General features: G+C 37.5%; 2 protein-coding genes, 1 non-coding gene and 1 pseudogene across 3 annotated transcripts; all 4 read right to left on the bottom strand.

Moving 5' to 3' along the window:
• Positions 1-258: 258 nt before the first annotated feature.
• Positions 259-5,120, bottom strand: LOC103949735 (probable protein phosphatase 2C 60). The gene is made up of 11 exons (XM_009360853.3): positions 4,893-5,120; positions 4,196-4,318; positions 3,493-3,556; positions 3,146-3,254; positions 2,708-2,861; positions 2,044-2,169; positions 1,697-1,820; positions 1,371-1,447; positions 1,108-1,160; positions 899-953; positions 259-760 (listed from the first exon to the last, which is right to left on the bottom strand). Exons 2-11 carry the CDS (start codon positions 4,310-4,312, stop codon positions 536-538), a joined length of 1,104 nt encoding a protein of 367 aa, XP_009359128.2. The 5' UTR covers positions 4,313-4,318; positions 4,893-5,120; the 3' UTR covers positions 259-535.
• A 5,748-nt stretch (positions 5,121-10,868) lies between these two features.
• Positions 10,869-12,404, bottom strand: LOC103949784 (annotated as a pseudogene).
• A 73-nt stretch (positions 12,405-12,477) lies between these two features.
• Positions 12,478-17,608, bottom strand: LOC103949721 (eukaryotic translation initiation factor-like). Its single transcript, XM_009360836.3, has 9 exons — positions 17,263-17,608; positions 16,219-16,290; positions 15,965-16,066; positions 15,600-15,758; positions 15,038-15,135; positions 14,789-14,876; positions 14,344-14,694; positions 14,015-14,254; positions 12,478-13,887 (listed from the first exon to the last, which is right to left on the bottom strand). Exons 1-9 carry the CDS (start codon positions 17,407-17,409, stop codon positions 12,856-12,858), a joined length of 2,289 nt encoding a protein of 762 aa, XP_009359111.2. The 5' UTR covers positions 17,410-17,608; the 3' UTR covers positions 12,478-12,855.
• On the bottom strand, positions 16,694-16,800 carry LOC125479393. Its single transcript, XR_007259954.1, has one exon. It is a non-coding gene; the product is annotated as a small nucleolar RNA snoR103 (small nucleolar RNA).
• Positions 17,609-18,654: the final 1,046 nt, after the last annotated feature.

Consider the following 18,654-nt stretch of genomic DNA (forward strand, 5'->3'; position numbering starts at 1 on the left):
TACTCAGCGATATCCTGCTTCCTTGCAAATGGAATTTGAATTCAAAACCTCTTGCACCATATCGGATATTGTGTCTTGCCAATCTAAATGGCCCTATGCCACTTCAGAATGTCGAAGCTGCAAACCCGTTTGGCAAATTGGTCCCAACCCGGTTTGTTTACGACTGCTTCTGAAATCGCAGCACACTGCGAAGTGCATACACACTTTTATCCAGATGGTATAGTGACGGTGAAACAGAAAAACACTTCACATCATTTCTACTTGAACAGCTCAAGGATATATTAAGATTACATTCAAACACTCTGGTGGTACTTTGTTATAATCTGTACATACTATTTCAACGTGTGTTTCAACCGAAAAAACAAACATCGAAGAGCACAAAAACGAGTTTTATCTAAATCGCTAATGATCCATTCGTTTTCCTGTTTTTTCCAGGCTAAACAATCTACAATTACCAATCTGAGATTCACATTTCTTCTGAGAGTAAAAACGTGATGCAAATCTCTCTACTAGTTTCATGGTACACAGCGGGCCACTACTTCGATTCACTTTCATCTGCCTTTGAATCACTTCCGTTTGAATCGCTTCCAGCTGCTTCTTCAGCCGATGAGGATTGCCCACCCTCAGACTCAGTCGACTGTTTGGGCTTCTTGAACTGCACCACGATCATGGTCATGTTATCGCATCCCTCACCACCAGCAGTCGATGGCGCCAAACACCTATCAAGGGCTCTCTCGCACACCGCAGATAGCTTGCTTTCCTGCATGATTTACAATGATAAGTGTCATACCAAGCAACATATCGCTCTATATGGAACCACTTCAACTGCATTGCGAAAGTGCTGTCCTTGTTTTCAAACCAGGAAAACCAAAGAAAAGAAAGAGAAACATGCACTCACAGACAGTAGTTGTTCATGTACAAAATCTACCACTTGCTGGCTAGACATACAGTCCCTGTAAGAAGGTAACAAAAATATCAACTCAATTTCCGACAATCATACCATAACTTAAAAACATTAAACTGAGTTATCAAAAGCAGAATCATATCAGCAAGGATATATTGAACAAAAATATGAAGGATAAAGAAAGAAAAGTTAAAGACGCATACCAGATGCCATCGCATGCTAGCACAATAAATTCATCGTCATCGCAAAGCTCAACCTAATTAAAAAATAAGTAAATAAATTAAAATGGAAGACAAAAGTAATAGCCAAAAACTGTTAGTTATTTTTGCTTTTATAATAAAACATGTACCAAACAATTTTGGGAAACTCCAAAATGTAGATAGCCCCCAAAAACCACCATTATCCAAACTACTATATTTTTCTAAATATCTTGTGAAAACCTTCAATGTTGCAAGTATATACATACAGTGTTTATGTCCGGACATGCAGTTACGATTTGTTTTTCAGCTGGCAAAAATTTATTCTGCTTGAATTCCATGTCACCTGCAGTATATGCAAAATTAATGAGTAAAGGGAACATAAAAAGCTATGCACTTAGCTCCCCCTCCACAAATATGCGCATGCACACAAACACTCAATGTAGTTTACAACACAACACTGAACGTATTCCAAGGAAGTTCCATACATCCATAAATATAAATTTCAAAACATAATTTAATTCCTTTGGATACAAATGTAATTGAGATTTCGGAACGGTGTTATACTAAGAATGCATTCATGCACTATAATTACCTATAGCTCTTGCAAGGTTCAAACTTCCATTGACTCGTCCTGCATGGATGAAACCACCAGCTTTTAAAATCCTCGCCTTCTCAAGCTCAAGATCAGGTTTGTGGTCCCTTGACAGATTATATGCCTGAAAAATAGAAGTGACATCAGAAAACTATATGCAATTTACAGCGGGAAACAAGTATATACAAATATTCTCAATTGTAAACATAGGATCACATATAAATAGCCTTAGAATTTAGACCTCTCATCACTTTTAACCATTTGATATAGAAATGAAAAGACTTGATTATCTATTTTAAGCAATCAACATAACAAGAAAGAAAAACAGCAGAAATATAATAAATTACCTGACCCTTCCTTGATATCACACAACGAGAATCACCAGCATTCGCCACAAAAAGTTGCTTGTTTCGAAGAATTGCAACACAGGCAGTGCTCCCAGAAGTTGGACCAGTAAAATCAGAGTGAGGCCCCTGAAAACATAATTGCGTTTAAATTATGGAATTCCGTGACATTATGAAACCAAATGAAACAAATTACTTGCACTATAGATAATTTCTTGGTGTGTGCAGGGATGTCCCCATGTACTATAGATAATCTCTCGGTGACTCAGGTTTCAATCCTAAACTGTGTTCAGTTTAAGATGTTCATCGGAATGGAAAATGGAACAGATGGAAAGGGAATAGATTTCTCCCTCCTATTTGGTTTAAGAGGAGGGAAATTATTGGGCTTGTTTGGATATAAAGCGAGGAGATAAATTTTCAACATTACAGTCTAGAACTATAAATTTGCAACAAAGGGATGGAGCCATGGTTTCCTTCCTCCAATCTGCCTTCCCCTACAGGAAGTATACTGCTATTTTCTTCTAACCATACGAATCGCAATAGTAAATGATTAAGTTCTAAATTACCCAAGAATTCATGTGGTCAATTTAATATGCAATAAAGCAGATCAGAATCTGCTCCAAAAAGAGACAACAAAGTCAATGAACTATATGGTTCTAGCACCTACCTCCTCAAAAGCCCAATCATCAGCTTGATCATTACCATCACTGCCCCTGGGAGACCAAATTAACCCTTCTATCATGCCAGTAAACTTGTTTATCTTATCTCCCAAAACAGCCAACTCTCTCCAACCCCTTTGTCCACGCATCATTTCATCCATTCTGCATAAACCAACTAACAACATCTTCAACCTCAAAATTAAAAAGATTCATAAGACCACAACAATAGAGACAGGTAATAAAAGTATTACCATCTCAAGTATCTATCATCTCACAAGGATCCAGGACAATATAGGCTTAAACCATATGGCCAATATTTTGGCTTAATAAGCTGAAGCTATCATAAAGAACAGCCCAATACGATATAGCTTGACTAATTGTAATCGTCCCCTCCTCTCAGAAAAGAGTAAAAGGCAACTGAATTTAAGTAGATCAAAGGTAGTAACCTGAAAAAAGCTTTCTGGACAGAAGTTCCTATGTCTCCAGCCGCATATGCTTCATTCTTGAGTACTTGTTGGTGAAGATATTTTGCGCAGAACTTAGCAACTACCTTGCCTAGAAAATTATTGGATTTAGGTCAGATATAATACAATAAATGTTAATATTGCTAAATACTTCGAAAAGTGCAATGTAGATCTGATAAACAGAAAGCATTCATTTGAGAGAGAGAGAGAGAGAGAGAGAGAGAGAGAGAGAGAGAGAGAGAGAGAGAGGTCTCCACAATGGTACAGTAACTGAAAAATCAATATTAGCTCTAGTGCATATGTCGACACCAAAAGTTTCAAATTCTTACCTCCATGGCCATCATAAACACCAAAGAATGAGGTGGATGCATCCAGATCAGGATATGCTGCATGCTAACAAAATAAATCACAGTAACAAACAGCACTTAATAATGTGACACGATTTTCTGAAAACAAAGTAAGTAATCACTGCAACTTCCTCTTATACAGGATGCAAAAAATTTATAAATGGAGGAGAGTTTATTTTCCAACAATTTATCAGGAAAAGTAAACAAGGAAAGGATTTCGTATAAAGAGAGAGAACTAGATTTTGAAAAGCCAAGTGGGATGGTTTCTACCAATTGGGGAAGCAAGTAACAGTTTTTGTAAAGTACTACTTACTCCCACAGTCCGGATTATTTCTACAACAAGCAGAAGGCACCAATCGGGCTAGTCAAATAAACAGACCACGGGAAACTACCAGGCTACAAGCAAGGAGTAGCCACGCCCAACCCTCTATCTGCACCATCATATGCCACAAGATAATTGACTTCTATCCTAATTAAAAGGACAGCAATAATCCGCCAAGTGGAATTAGAGTTATGCAATCAATTGAACATGTCAAGGAATATCATATTCAGTTGAATCCTAACTATAGCATGCTAAATAAAGACGGAAAAGGATACAAAAGTATAAACTTCTGAGAATGGAAATAAAAGAATTTATGTTCTCAAAACAACTTCTGAGAGGAAGAGGAAAGTTAAATGTACTCACAGCATCCTCCATTGTGGTACGCCATCCTTGCATGGACGACAAACCATATCTGACACGGTCATTCTCGCCATCTTCCGAGAACTTTTCAGTTTTAGGAGTGCTCAGATATGTACCCATTCCAATCTGAAATTAAATAAAAACTCAATCAAAAACTTTAATCCACAATTCAATGCTGAAAAACTAGATTAGCCAGAAACCAAGTTACGAAGGTATCGCTATTTGGTTATGAAGATAGATATAAATCACAAGGAAACCAAAGAAATGGCAAGGATTTGCCAAAATTTGTAAATCAACCACAGATGTATCAACTACTCTTCCTATGTTAGTCTGTTATCATCTCACATGCCACACTATTCGAGACCGGATCAATTCGATCACAGCCAATCCGCCAGTATTAAACTTAACTAAGTAACGATCAAATGATCTAAATATTCAAAAGCAGCAAAAAAGTCAGATTAAGGAATTAAATTCACAAACTTTAAGCAAAAATTGGACTGGAAATTATGAAAGATAATCGGGAAACCACCAAGATCATATAAAGCACAAATTACGAGAAAAACCCATATCAAATGAAGCAAAATTTACATTCAAACGGGAAAAAAACATTAAAAAATTCAAGATTAACCATAAATAAGAAAAACCCAGATGCCAATTTGCACGAAAATTAATGAAATGAAGCCAAGGAAGAAACTTTTACATGGAGAATAGTATCACTTGAGATGCTTGAGGGTCCTTAACATGCCCAGGGGGAAAGTCCGTTTAGAGCAACAGATCAGAATCGGAGGTGGAAGAAAGAGCAGAAAGAATGGTTGCTGGGGCTTGTGGAGAAGTGGGTTTTGCAGAGGTTTGACAAAAGAGCCGGCGAGCGAAGTTTTGACGGAATCTGAGAGAAAACGAACAGGCAAGAGGAGGGATGAAAGAGTAGAGAGAGAGAGTGACAATAATTCTTCAGGAATGGCAGAGGATGGAGAGAGAAAGAGGAGAGAGAGTCAAAGAGCAAATTATCGGAGGAGAAAGTGAAGATGATGACTTATTGGAAGACAGAATGATCTCGTTTGAAATTTGGGTAATTTCTTCTGCTCACACTGTTCATCAACTTCTTCATGGACTTTTCGTGGTTTTCTTAAGAGGAAATAAATTGGGCAGTTTTGGGATTTTATTACTTCTTTTTATTCAAGCCGTTAACCGTTTTTCTATCTCGGGTAATTTATATTTTCTTTTGTAAGAAATTTTGTGTATTTTTTCTTGTGTTTTTAAGTACGAAATCAAACAGATATTTAGTACTACATCGAACGACATTTCTCTTCGCTTATGAGGTAAGAAGTTTTAGGTTCGATTCTCGCCACAGATGAATTTAACCCACGTTATTACTAGCTTATTGTAAGGTTAAATCCACACCCCCTTAATGTAGATAATATCATTAGTTCAAAAAAAAAAAGTATAAAGTTAAACAGTGTTTCTCAAGTCGCCTTTTTTCTCGGGCACATGTAGCTTCTTTACTAGAGTGTATGAATAGCAGTGTCCATTTTTAATTTTGTTGGTACATTAATTCAATCTCATGTAAAAATTTGCAAGAAATCTTGTAACTCGTGAAATTACTCTAATTTTTACCCCTTTCATTTTTCTTTGCTTGATTTTATCTCGATATTTTATCATATTCCCTCAGAAGATACAAACAAAAACATGAGCAAAAACAAATGCAGATAAAAATCACTTTCTATTTAATTTTGAAGGGAATCGATTAGCAGTTTCATCACGATAGTCTGCATTTTCGAAAGTCGGGATCTCACATAGGCATTTCATTCTCTCTTGCCCATTCTCGTATGATACCAACGTCAAAAATCGAACTCAAAACTCACCGTGTAAAATATGAGCCTAGAATTTCTCTGAAAAAATCACTTTCTATTTCCCAAGAACTGGACGTTTGGAGTTTCTAATGTATTTCAAGTTTTTGGCTTTGTCGGCAGAAAGACTAAGCAAAAATTTGTTAAACTATTAATCACCGACTTATAAATACGGCGCATAACCAAAAACAACGAGAAAATGACTCATCGCAAAAATGGTCCATTTTTAGGCATTTCTAAATCAGGTAGCTGGCAGCACATAGATAATTATCAATTAATTTCCTATTAAACCACCCACTAATACATGCAACAAAACCATTTTGTAGGCCCATATTTCATACAGTCCGTTCTGAGTTCGGTTTATGACGTTGATGAAACATGTAATGATGGTCATAAGAGGTTGAAATGCTTCTATAAGCCTTCTCAACCCCAGACACGGTGGACTGTCGTGATGAAAACACTAACTAATTTTAAAAATAATAAAAATAAAAATAAAAATATTCATAATTTGTTTAACAGAGAAGGAAAGTTGTTTTCTGCATTTTGGAGAGCATTCGTAGGTCATGTGGCACCATGGAGAAATTTTTGTATATACAACTAATAATATGACTAAAAATTTCGATCTCATGGAAGTAGGAAGTTTCAAATGTATGAAATAATTTCGACAATTAAATTCCCCCACTTAAACATAAAAACAAACAAACAAACAAACAATTAAACAAGCAAAAAAAAACTCTTTCCATTTGTAGGCAAGTCATCATCACGTAGCATCATGAAGAAATTTTTAAACAATAAGGAGTCCAAATATGCAGAGATACGGATCGTTGAAGAGGAAAAAAAAGATCTGAACCCTTGGTTTATGTGAGGTGGATCAGTAGAATAGGCTAATGAGGGCCGTAAAATTTAAAATAAGTGGTCCGAATTTCCAAGTCCGTTGACACAAAACACAGATTCGAAAAAGATCTCAACTCATAAATTAGTAATTGGACATATATTTTCAGCACCTCGCCATCAAAAAAATTATACAAAAAACATGAGGTAATAGCCAACCTCGTTGTTTAGTCCTTAGCATTTCTTAGCAAACAAAACAAAGGCCTCGAACTTTCCTTCCATTTGTAGGCATTTCTAAGCCACATGCAGCTGGTGGCTTTCACTATACAATGAAATAACTTCACGTTTTTGTGTATTCAAGCATTATACGTTTCGGTCAATTGCCAAATAATTTATTCGCTTGGAACGATTATGTTATTTATATAATGTTACCCAAAGTAGGAACAACGTTGATGAACAAGGTCACCTCCCTTGGATGGCATTCCATTTTTCTATTGTTTAGAAAAAATCGAACTTAGGCAAGCAGCAGCGGATTCAAGATTCAATTGGGAGTCTTGTGTTAACGATTGAAGTTTTTTAAATAGAAATAGAGGGAAGTGTGCAAAAAAATTCAGTTTATTTACTAAGGTATTTAATTGAACATTTGGTGGGCTTGTGTTAGTAGCCGAACCAAACTACACACATGTCAACAAGTATTGACACATGCGATGCAATCTGATGAGTGCTATTGAAATAATTTATTAGGCTTCTTGAAGCAACTTGTGATAGTCATTTCATCAACTCGGTGGGCAGAAAAGAGACCCGTACCAAATATTTAGACTGTTCTCGGAAGATTACCTCTCAATATACATCTGGCACTGAATGCAAGGAGTGTAACACAATGTTTTAGCCAACTTAACTGATCTGACATGTTGCATGGATTAGCACATCATCCAAACATTTCCTATACGTCTGCCCCTGTGCAAATAGTGTAACACATCATCCAAACAATTCTTGTGCAAATGAACCATGCATCATTTTCTCCTCATTAAAAAGATAGATAAAAGTCAAGTCACAGGTAGAGTTCGGTATGACATCGACGTCAGTTTGTCACTGGACTGCTGAATTCTTATGGTCCCAACCCCTTAAATATGCCAATAACCTAACATGTTTTTAGTAATTGGCTGTCGTTTTTCGTTGAGAACATGTGGATGGCAAGTTGTAAACGTAAGTGCGGATCTAACCCCATCCATGTCTTTCGATTAGCGTCGAGGGAACGAGAGTGCGTACATTGTCTGTATCTTACTCGTTGCGTGTCACAATCAAAATAGAAATGTGAAGAAGACTCATGCAAAAGTGACTATTTCTGCAACTTCATGTTTTTAGCATAATATTTTATAATGTTGACACGAAAATTAACGTTAAACTATGAGGTGACAGAGAGTTTATGAAAAGTTTCACTTTGAGAGAGTCTTCTTAGCATTTCTCATACTCAAAATTTAGAGATACCAAATCTTCTACACCCAAAATGGGTGTGGCCTCTTTATGACCTCTATCATTGACTGACACGTGTTTATAAACTTAACTTTTTTCAGCTCTGTTGTCATAAACTTAATATGTGTCAAATAATGATTGAGGCCACAAAGAGGCAACACCTATTTTAGGTGCACAAGATTTGATCTCAAATTTAGAAATGGGAGTGCTACCAACTTTCTCACTGCTACTCATGCCACATATATGCTACTAGCATGAAAACTAAATTCAATTACATTAACAAAGGAATAAAATAATATAATTTTAATATAGTAAAAATTTTAATGTTGAGTGCTAATGGAGTACACGTGGTATTAAGAAAAGTAAAAAAACTGAAATGCAAACGTAAGTGAGAAGGTTCGTAGCACTTCTCATTTAGAAAAGTAGGGTTTCTCGAAAGAAAAGATTTTACTTTGTAGCCGAATGTATACATCGTTGTTCACTTCGTGCGCGTAACAACGCTCAAAATCCATAAAAGTAGAAGTTAAGGAGAAGCATACAATCACATCCATGTTTTAGTTTTCCTCCAACGGACCAAATACTCACTACGTTGTGCAGTATCAAATTGTTAATCAAAACCGCGCATTTAGACGTAGTTAATTTTGTTTATGATATTTGAACTCGTGACATGTTTTATATTTAATATTTGGGGAAGAGAAATGTTACGGGGATTTTTTCAAAAGTGGTTCTTTATAGATTCTTTATTACCTCACAGTTTGACATCAATTCTAGAGCCAACATTATAAAACATTGTGTCAAAAACATGAAGTGATAGAGAATTTATAGAGAGTCTCACTTTTGAAAGAGTCATTATCATATGGTTTTGGAGAAACAAGAGCATCTATCACTAAGTATAGCACTAATAATAATCAATCATTATAATAATTGTATAGATCAATTTTTGAGAGATTTTTCAATGTGGCCAAAACACGGGCTGGTACACCACGTGTCCTTGTACAAGTGGTGAGATTCTTGTATTAAAAAAGTAATAACGTGAAAAATAACATTTTCCACCACTTATTTAATAACACGTGCTGTACCACTTGTGTTACGGGCACAAGAAAAAATTTTCCCAATTTTTTCAGAGGCAAGGAAAGGGATAGCATGAAATTGGTAAAATTCTAGTCCTCGGAACATGCAAAATAAAGTTTATCAAAGTGTAATTCAAACGCTACTCATTATGTCGTTGTATAAATGTATAAGTTGGTCTCTTAACGTGGGATTCAGATCCTCGCTGAATTTCACATTTCGAAGCTTATGGACCTAGTAATTTTGGACTGTTCAATTTAAGTCATGATGTTCTTATTAACTCATTTCACTAGTCAGCTTCACACACAATCTCTCTCCAACACTCTTATTTCTCTCTCTCTCTTGAACGGCCTAAATTGCTCGGTTTGTGAGCTCCAAATGTGATCCGAAGAGAATTTCAATTTCAAGTGTTTCTAAAGTTTCAAATTTTTTTTAACTGATTCTTTAAGCTTTAATTGTTTGGTTTATAGACGATAAGATCAACTTTGGACAAAAGATATGATAGGATACCAAATGTCCTAGCAACCCAATGTGTATACTGCAATAAGGACTTGCATACACTCTTATTTTAAAAACGTCACCTGTATTGTTTTGGATTGATAATATAATATTATGGATAGTTTAAACTATAGGTAAGTTTCTCTCGTACATTTCATCTCTTTCCCTCCGCGTTTATCTTCTTCGCCCTCTTCGCGTCCGTGAGAGGGTGGCGATTATTTAATGATTAGAAGAAAATTAAAAAAAAAATCCCTAATAACCAGAATCTGATTAAACAATTTTTAAAAAGGGATATTGTGTAGGATAATTAGCTATTCAAAATCGTCAAAGTTCTTCTGGGGCAGGTTGTAAAGGATCTCTTTGTTCCAACTGGTGGGTGCAGATAAATTTATTCCACATTGATTACTGCTGGCACAAATCTATATGGGAACTTGTAGTCCTCAAATTTTAGGGCTAAATACACTGCTGGTAGTTTGAGTCCTGGTTTGGTGCTGATGTGTTTTTATAAAAAATGAGTATAAAAAAACGAGTTTATTCTCACAGCACAGCAGTAGTAGTTTTTTTTCAAAGCATAGCAATACCAAACCAGCCCTTAGTCACCCCAAATTGTTCATGGCTAAAAGGGTCATCCATGGCAGCTAAGTTACTCAAAACTATCCCACCAAAATCCAGAATTTGTCTTGCGATCGTTTGTATTGTATATTATGTTTATCTTTTTAATGATGTGACTTGAAATCTCTCCTCATGTTATGTCATGAAAGTGAACTTTTGTCTTATAACTGACTGAATCATCCTCTTTTATCTATCTCTCTTATCACTTGACTTGAAATTTCTCATCAACTGATCTGAAGTATTGACGGTTATAACTGTGACTCATGAGTCAAATTTGGGTCTTTTTGGTATGGCTTAGGGGAAGATGATGTATTAGCATTGATGTAAGTCAAATGCCTAAGTTAGGATTTGATTTACTAGACGATATTGTCATAAAAGGTATTGAATTCAGACACATTGAAGAGCACAAACTATCCTGGCTAATTGACCTAACCCATGTCTACTAATATTGAGATTCTTATTGCAGCTAGGGTTTGTGTAAACCTCACTCAACACCAACCTTCCCCAGCCAAAAACTTGTGAAACCTTCCATTGATTTCGACTTCAACAATTCCTAAACCGTTCATCATATTTCTCCTTCTTCCTGCTTCTTCCCATTGACCACAAGATGCATACAAGTTAGAAAACATCATGTGTTCCCCATCGCTCAAGCAACAACCCCTTTTCACAAGAAGTTCCATAGCTTTCTCCCCAGCTTCAAGGTCCTGGTGAATCACACAAGCACTAAGCAGATCACCCAAGACCGACTTGCCGGGCTCAAAGCGGCATCCTCTCGACGAGGTGCAGCGCCGAGTCAAAGAGCCCGGCTCCGCTTAAAAGATTTCACATCCCTCCTTCACCAAACCTGCATGGCTGCAAGAACTTAAAACCCCAATGAAGGTGATGTCATCTGGTTTAATGCAGTTCTCTCTCATTTGGTCGAAGAGCTTCAGAACAGCGTACCCAAAACCATGAAGCGCGAGCCCGGAAATTAGGGCAGTCCAGCAGTAGATGTCCTTGTTTTTCGACTTGTAGGACACCTCTAAGGAGTTGTGTATGCTTCCACACTTAGCATACATGTCTATCGGCGCGGTTATCAGATGGGGACTCGATGCCTGCTCAAGAATTTCAGTGTATGTGTATCTTTACGCCTGTTTCGGGTGATATCCCAAGTGAACGCGGGCAGATAAAGCGCCGGTCACAGTCAGATACTCGGGTTTGACGTCTCATAGAACAAATCAATAGCGTTGGTCTACAGTTGGTTGTTTAAGTAACCCATTATCATTGTGTTCCAAGTTACGACATTTCTCTCTGGCATTCCCGCTTCAGCCGTGTCTCCACCGTTCATGCACGCCAGTATCATCGTTCCATGAGACAACATCTTTCTCAGGAATTCGATCGAAAATACTTCTGGCAGAGGTTACGCTTCGTGCGCCTGCAAACCCGGAGATCATTATACTGAAGGATGCAAGGTCTTGTGACGGCACTGTATCGAAAATTTCCATTGCGTTATCCATCTGGCCGCTAGAAGCATACACATCTAGCATGGAGTTCCAGGCTCCCACATCTCTCTCGGGCATTTTATCGAACCTTACGAGCATTAACAAGGAGTCTTTCAGCAAAGCAGTTTGGACGAAAAGATGGTCGCAGAAACCGGTTTTAACTGTCCGGCCATGGAGCGTTAACCCGATACGCAAAGAAGTATTACCTGCTGCATTGAGCAGAAGGGGAAATGTGTAGTTATCAGCAGAGAAACCAAGTTTCTGCATCTCAATGTATGATTGAAATGCATGCTCCACGTTCCGCTTCACCACCTGATTCCTTGCAATTTGGTTCCAACTTCGCTGGTCCGAACCACCGGATGATGGCGAGAGGGAAGTGAAGTTGCAGGTCACAGAAGCCATCTCAACATCCAGAACTCACAATGGCTTTTCGGGGCGAAACGGGGGCTATCAAAGAGGTCAAACAATAAGGTAATGAAGCTAGAAGATCAACTGATTACAATATCCATAGAGAAAATTTAAGGCCACACATACCGGCCAGGTACAAAATCAAGAGTAATTGGTACACAGAATGCAAGACTAATTTAACAAAACGATTGTCAAGATCCTATTCCGTCTCAATTGTTCCCGGGAAAAAAATTAACCCGAGCTCGAGAGGAATTCAAGACATCATGTTTCTCAGCTTAAAGAACAAAACTTGAACTAAAACCCCCCAAAAGAGATATACAACTGAATAAAATTATCGGTTGATAAAAGTTTCAAAAATATGTAGGGGAAGATGCAAGCTACTGCTCCACCCCCTCGGAAGCCCAACGCCACACAGCTTTCCCACGTCAACTGAAACTAGCATGAATCAGGTAAGCAAACTCTCACATGCCTGGACCACGGTTTCCTGGGTAAGCAAAAATTCCTGCCCGGAAGGGCTGGATGCAATGCTCTTCTTAGCAGTCCCAAAGATGGCTGCCCGGAACATGTCATCTTCCACCTTCTTCAGAATTTGCATCACAACCTTTAAGTCCAACACCTTCGCCAGAGCCAACTTCCCAAGAATCTCACCAAAATTAGTTGGCGCTTTTGGCAAATCAATGCCAATGTCATCCAACATTGACCCGTAAAGAAGGCACCCGGTTCCTATATCAACAGATGTCAGCATATTTTTATTGACCAAGAACTCTAGGAGCTTTATAACAGGTTCTACAGATGGTGGGATCTTTTCCAGAGCAAGGTTAATAGCTTCCTTGACAACCTCTGGATGGTAAGCTGGGGCTTTCAGCTCCTCCACACATTGAAGTGCTTCATTGAGAATCCGAACACTGAAATACTCCTCCAGAAGAGATACAGTTTTCCTTTGTAGAACAGCAAGATTTGATATAGCTGCAGGAGCCAAAGGCTTGGAAGAATCTGATACAGTTGCAGGAGCCAGAGGTTTCTTGGCTGGAATTGGTGATGCAGCCGGAACAGGTTTGGGATTTTGAGTAGAAGGTTCTACTCGGGAAGGAGGACCACCAGCTCCCAATAAGGCACTCGTTTTCCCAGCTATTATGCCACCACTGCCTTGAGGTAAAAATTTTGAATTGAGAGAAGGTGTTTTGCTAATCAACGGTGGCTGGACACGACTGGCAGACTGGGACCCCAAACCATCACGCTTGGTCATTGAACGGGATCGATAGACCTCCCAATCGTCATTATCAAGACCAGGCATACCTGGCATTTTCCTAGTCCCGGGCATTCCAGGCATAGGCCTGGTAACAGGAAAACCTCCTGGGCTCAAATCCCCCTGGGAAGCAGCATTGCGAGCATTTCTCATCATTGCTGTCGAACCTGCACGCAACCCCATATTCTTTTCTGCATCTGAATGGATTTCACTAATGGTCTTTGCTTTCACCTTCCAAAAAAGAGACAGAAAAACAGAAGTCAGATACACAAATCCCACTACAGTGTACCACAATGCTTTCTATGGTTAACTCTTTACCAAAAAAAAAAAAAGAAATGACAAGGGTATGGAAAATCACCTCTTCACGCCTAGGGACCCAGTTGTTAGACCGCAAATCAAGAACATCACGGACCATGAACCTCAACCGTGATGCTAGTTGGGTGTTCGTAGTCAGCTCCTTCAACCTATTAAAATAGCTATCATTGATTCGCCGAGCCTTTTGGTTCTCATCCAGCTGCTTACCTATGGTGTTGAAAAATTGGCATATTGCCTCCACATTCTCCTCAGCAGGGCATGTTTTGCCATCACCCAGAAGCTCCTGTGTTAGACAAAAGTGCAGAGTTAGTCCAGCAGTCAAATTCCTATACAAAAAATAATAATACAAAGTGAATGAACACTAGCAAGAACCTGAACAATATGGTGAACAATCTTCTCAGGCACCATTTTTTGCTTTAATAGTTCTCCAATAAGCCGTATGTTTCCTAAAGTTCGCAACCTAAGCATTCGTTCTTTATCTCTGCATTCCATTTCTTGCTCAGGAGCAGTCATCTGCCTAATTTCTGCCCTCAAGTTGTCAGCACCTTCAAAAACCTCTTGGCAATTATTCAGCAGAACACGTTTAAATGTGAATTCTTTCCCTCCAGCCTCCTCAGAAGGGAGAGGAGGAAGCTTTGCATTAAGATCTGAGCATAAAAGCGCATACATAGGACAAAATGTTGGCTCCAGCACAGCCTTATCAAAAATCAGAAAGATTACATCCTGCAATTCAAATTGAATCCTCAAGCTCATTAGCAGGAAAGTAATATCTAAGCATGGAGTAAGAAGTATTCAAAGACATTTAGTTAATACAAACCTTTAAAATATCTGGAGTGGAAATTCCAGAATCAATCAGTTGGCCCTTGAGAATGTCAAACTTCTCCGGGGTCAACTTGTTCAGTATACTGCACAAAAATTAGAACACTTTTAATAAGATAATCAGATAGAACAAGCAGTTGCACAAAAAAAAACCTGTTCTAGCTTCTATTAAATTGCATCCTTTTAAAATGTTGAACAGATAATGCAAGCAAATCCACCAGCTGATAGAAATCAGATAATTAATTACCCTTTCACTGTCTTCAAGACACGATCCTTCTCAGAAAGCGTTCCTCTTCGAGCTGACCATGGAACTTCTGCCTTAATGAGGGCAGGAGCAGGTCCCACCTGGTTTTTTTCAAAAAGCTTGAATAAGGAAACATCTAATGAAACAGAAAAATAATTCGAAGATATATAAGCAATACAAAATACATGCCAACATTTTGGTGCCTAGTGCCTGCTATTACTAGCTTCCGGAAGTAACCTTTGATAGCTAATTATATATACCAGCCAATGATCCCTCACTGAGTATGAAGATAAATCAAGATTAACAACCATCAAACAACTGAAACACACATTATTCTTCAATGACATCCCAAATTTTGATATAAATTCATCCAAGACTTCAAGTTACAAATAACATGCCTCACGTACTACTTTGCTGGTAATTATTTTATCGGTCAAGTAACCAGGAAGAGGTAAACAAAGTTGATCTGCAGTACAGCATGGGAAATATAGAATCTTAAGAGTAACAAAGTTGATCAGCAGTACACCATTTATATCCTTAACACAATCGGATAATAACTTATTACCCCTTGGTTACCAGAAATTTGTGCCCTTCCAAACTGGGAATTTGGTTGGTCCTGCTGGTTATTGAATTCCTTTTTATGCTCTTCAGAAGCAGGTGCAGATCGACCACGCCAATCACGGTTATCTGGCTCAGAATATCGACCTTGGGGTTGAGGTTGCAGCTAAAGAAAATTGAAGTAAAAGTTAGAAATAGAATTCCTAAAAACATATAGAGAAAAAATAAGTATACCGGACTACAAAATTATAGGATGAAAAATTTATTTGAAAGTACCCAATTGCATGGAACTGTGAAAATTGATATTGATGAGTTTTCAGTCCAGGTAAATAACACAGCTACATGGTAGAAGTGAATGGTAAGTATACTCACATTGGTAGTATCTGCACGACCCCAAGTAGGATCCTCTATAGCAAACTCAACATCTATTTCTCGTTTAACCTTCAAAATTTCTTCAGGGATAGTAGTGGCCTCCTATACCAAAGGTAAGATCGTCATAAAAGAAAAACACTATCATCCCCACCTTCCAGGATAGATACTAAGAAATATTCTATCTATCTTTTTAGTGCTCCATAACATAGTTAAAGAACAATAGTAGCTATAAAGAAAAGTGATCACAATAGTACCTCCCTAAGCTGCAATAGCTGATCCCTAGTATATCGAACTCGCTCATGACCTTCAAACCGCATGTCACCAGTCTGTTACAAGAACACAGTTATAAGTGTTGAAACATACGAATGGTAATCCTCGGTAAATGAACTATACACCTCAAAATAGAAATAAAAACGCGAACACACATAAGAAATATGTTATCGATGAAGAGTGAGGATGGCATGTGTGACCGAGCATAACGAACATCTGTATTCTAAAGTGAAAACACATTAAATTATCCACATGTATGCGTTACACATCACAATCAACAATCATGAGAGATTTTTCAGTGTGCCGTGTACACCAAGTGTAATAATGCAATTGGTTGGAAACTTGAAGAAAAAAAATTCCAACCAAATATATTATTACACTTGGTGTAACGGGCCGTGTTCCCGGCACACTAAAAAATTTCTCAACAAACATAAGCCAACATTATACTTAAGACACTTAAAATGTAATGCCGGTCCTTTATGGGCATTGCAGACTCATTGCAAGCCCACCTAAAAACCCGACATAGAACTCTTCGTCCATATTTACAGCTGGTACACATTCTTGAGAGCCCTGCCAAGAATTAGGACGTTTAAATCTAAAAATATCAATTTCACCCTCTTTCGACAACGAACTCCTTTTCTAAGCATCTGAAAGTAAAATTTTGGTCTAGGATTACAAAAAAGCCTACTTTTTGAGGATTTAACGGAATAATGACTGAAGATCCAATTTTTACAATGACTTCACTTTCAATTTTCTCCAACCAATAATGGAATTCAAAAACAAAGCGCATACAATTCAAATCTCGACATCGGAAATCCACCACAAACAAGAGAAAAAGAAAGTCTTCGAATTTATTAAACCTCCAGAGTACCAGATCTACAGAACAAGCAAAACACATTCGAAAATACAAATATGTACACTGATCCCTTATACATTCATATATACATACACATATATACATACAAATACAAATACACATACACAATACAATATTTTTAGGTGAGTGAGGAGCTAGGGTAAGGAGGGACCTTGAAGGCGGAAGCGAGGCCGGCATGGGAGGGGAGAGCCTGAGCATCAGAAGAGTTAGAATCGAAGCGAGCCGTGAGGAATCTGGGGGCACGAAGGCCGCCGGCGCCGCCAGGTCTTAAGCTTATCAACGTTGGATCCGCCATCATAACTCGCCGCCGTCGATTTTTCTTTTCCGACTAGATAAGCGGAAGAGATTGCAGTCGCGCGACTGGGAAGAAGAGAGAGGGAGAGGAGGGAAAGGGGGCGTTTGGAACGGTGGATAGGGTTTCTCTCTCTCTATATCTGTATGTGCAGAGAGAGTCGGCGTGCAATCTCTTCTCTCGCAGCAGCGCGCTCCGAATAGGGAAGAGAGACAGAAACGCAAACCCTATTTATTTTACAAAATATTTTAACGCTTAAATTTTCCCGAAACGTATTTACACATTTTTCGTCACATGACGTATTTACGAAAAGTTGTATTTGCACAGTTTTATTTTTACTTTCTACATATTTTTTGTTACTTTTTATTCTTTATTTTTTTTAATTCATCTAATTCGACGACGAAAAATTAAGATAAATGTGTAAAAAATGAATAAGGGATTGTGGATTGAGGTCAAACATTCCAACAAAAAATAGCTTAGGTAAATGTAATTCAATTTTAATGCCATCGAAAAAAAAAGTTTCTACGTTCTTTTTTATTTCAAGGAAAAAAAAAATTTCTTCAGTTTATTGACTTCACGTCGCACATTGCTACATGTAGCAAAGTCTTAAATTATTGATTGTGGAATTGTTGTGTTTATGTGATATCAATGTGGCTTTCTTGTCAGCAAAAATTTGAGTCACTTATTGTTGATGTTATCAATTAACATAATGTTTAACGTCATGTTACACATTACAAGTTTAGTGATTCATCATAAAAGGTATTTATTCCGTAGGTCATTGCACTAAAGAGTCTAGATGGTGTATGTGCAAATTACACTTTGTTTATTGTGGCACTAAAATTTATTTTTAAGTTTTTTTTTCAATTAATATAATTTTTATTTTTATTTTACTTTTTGCTGAAAATATTTATTTTCCTGGTTTAGAAATTAGACCTTCTATGGTAAAAATAAAAGCTTTCCAAAATAACATTGTTCTTTAAAATTTTTGTCTCCTTCAAGATACTTACTTAATTAATTAAATATTTTCCAAACTAATTTAGATTTTTTATTTTGATAATAAATTTTTATTTTACTTTTGCCAATCCTCTCCAGATCCTTTTGGCAAGGATCTTAGAGATCTGTAAATCATGTACGTTTTATTGTACATCATGCGATCAGTTTTTGTCATGTACTGTTTGTATTTAATTTTAAATAAAAATATTTAAAATAATTTATGATAGTACGATATACGATAAACGGATATGATTCATG

Source organism: the organism of the source record quoted next, unplaced genomic scaffold (assembly GCF_019419815.1).
Source record: "Pyrus x bretschneideri cultivar Hongxiangsu unplaced genomic scaffold, Pyrus_bretschneideri_v1 Contig28, whole genome shotgun sequence".
Taxonomy (NCBI): Eukaryota; Viridiplantae; Streptophyta; class Magnoliopsida; order Rosales; family Rosaceae; genus Pyrus; species Pyrus x bretschneideri.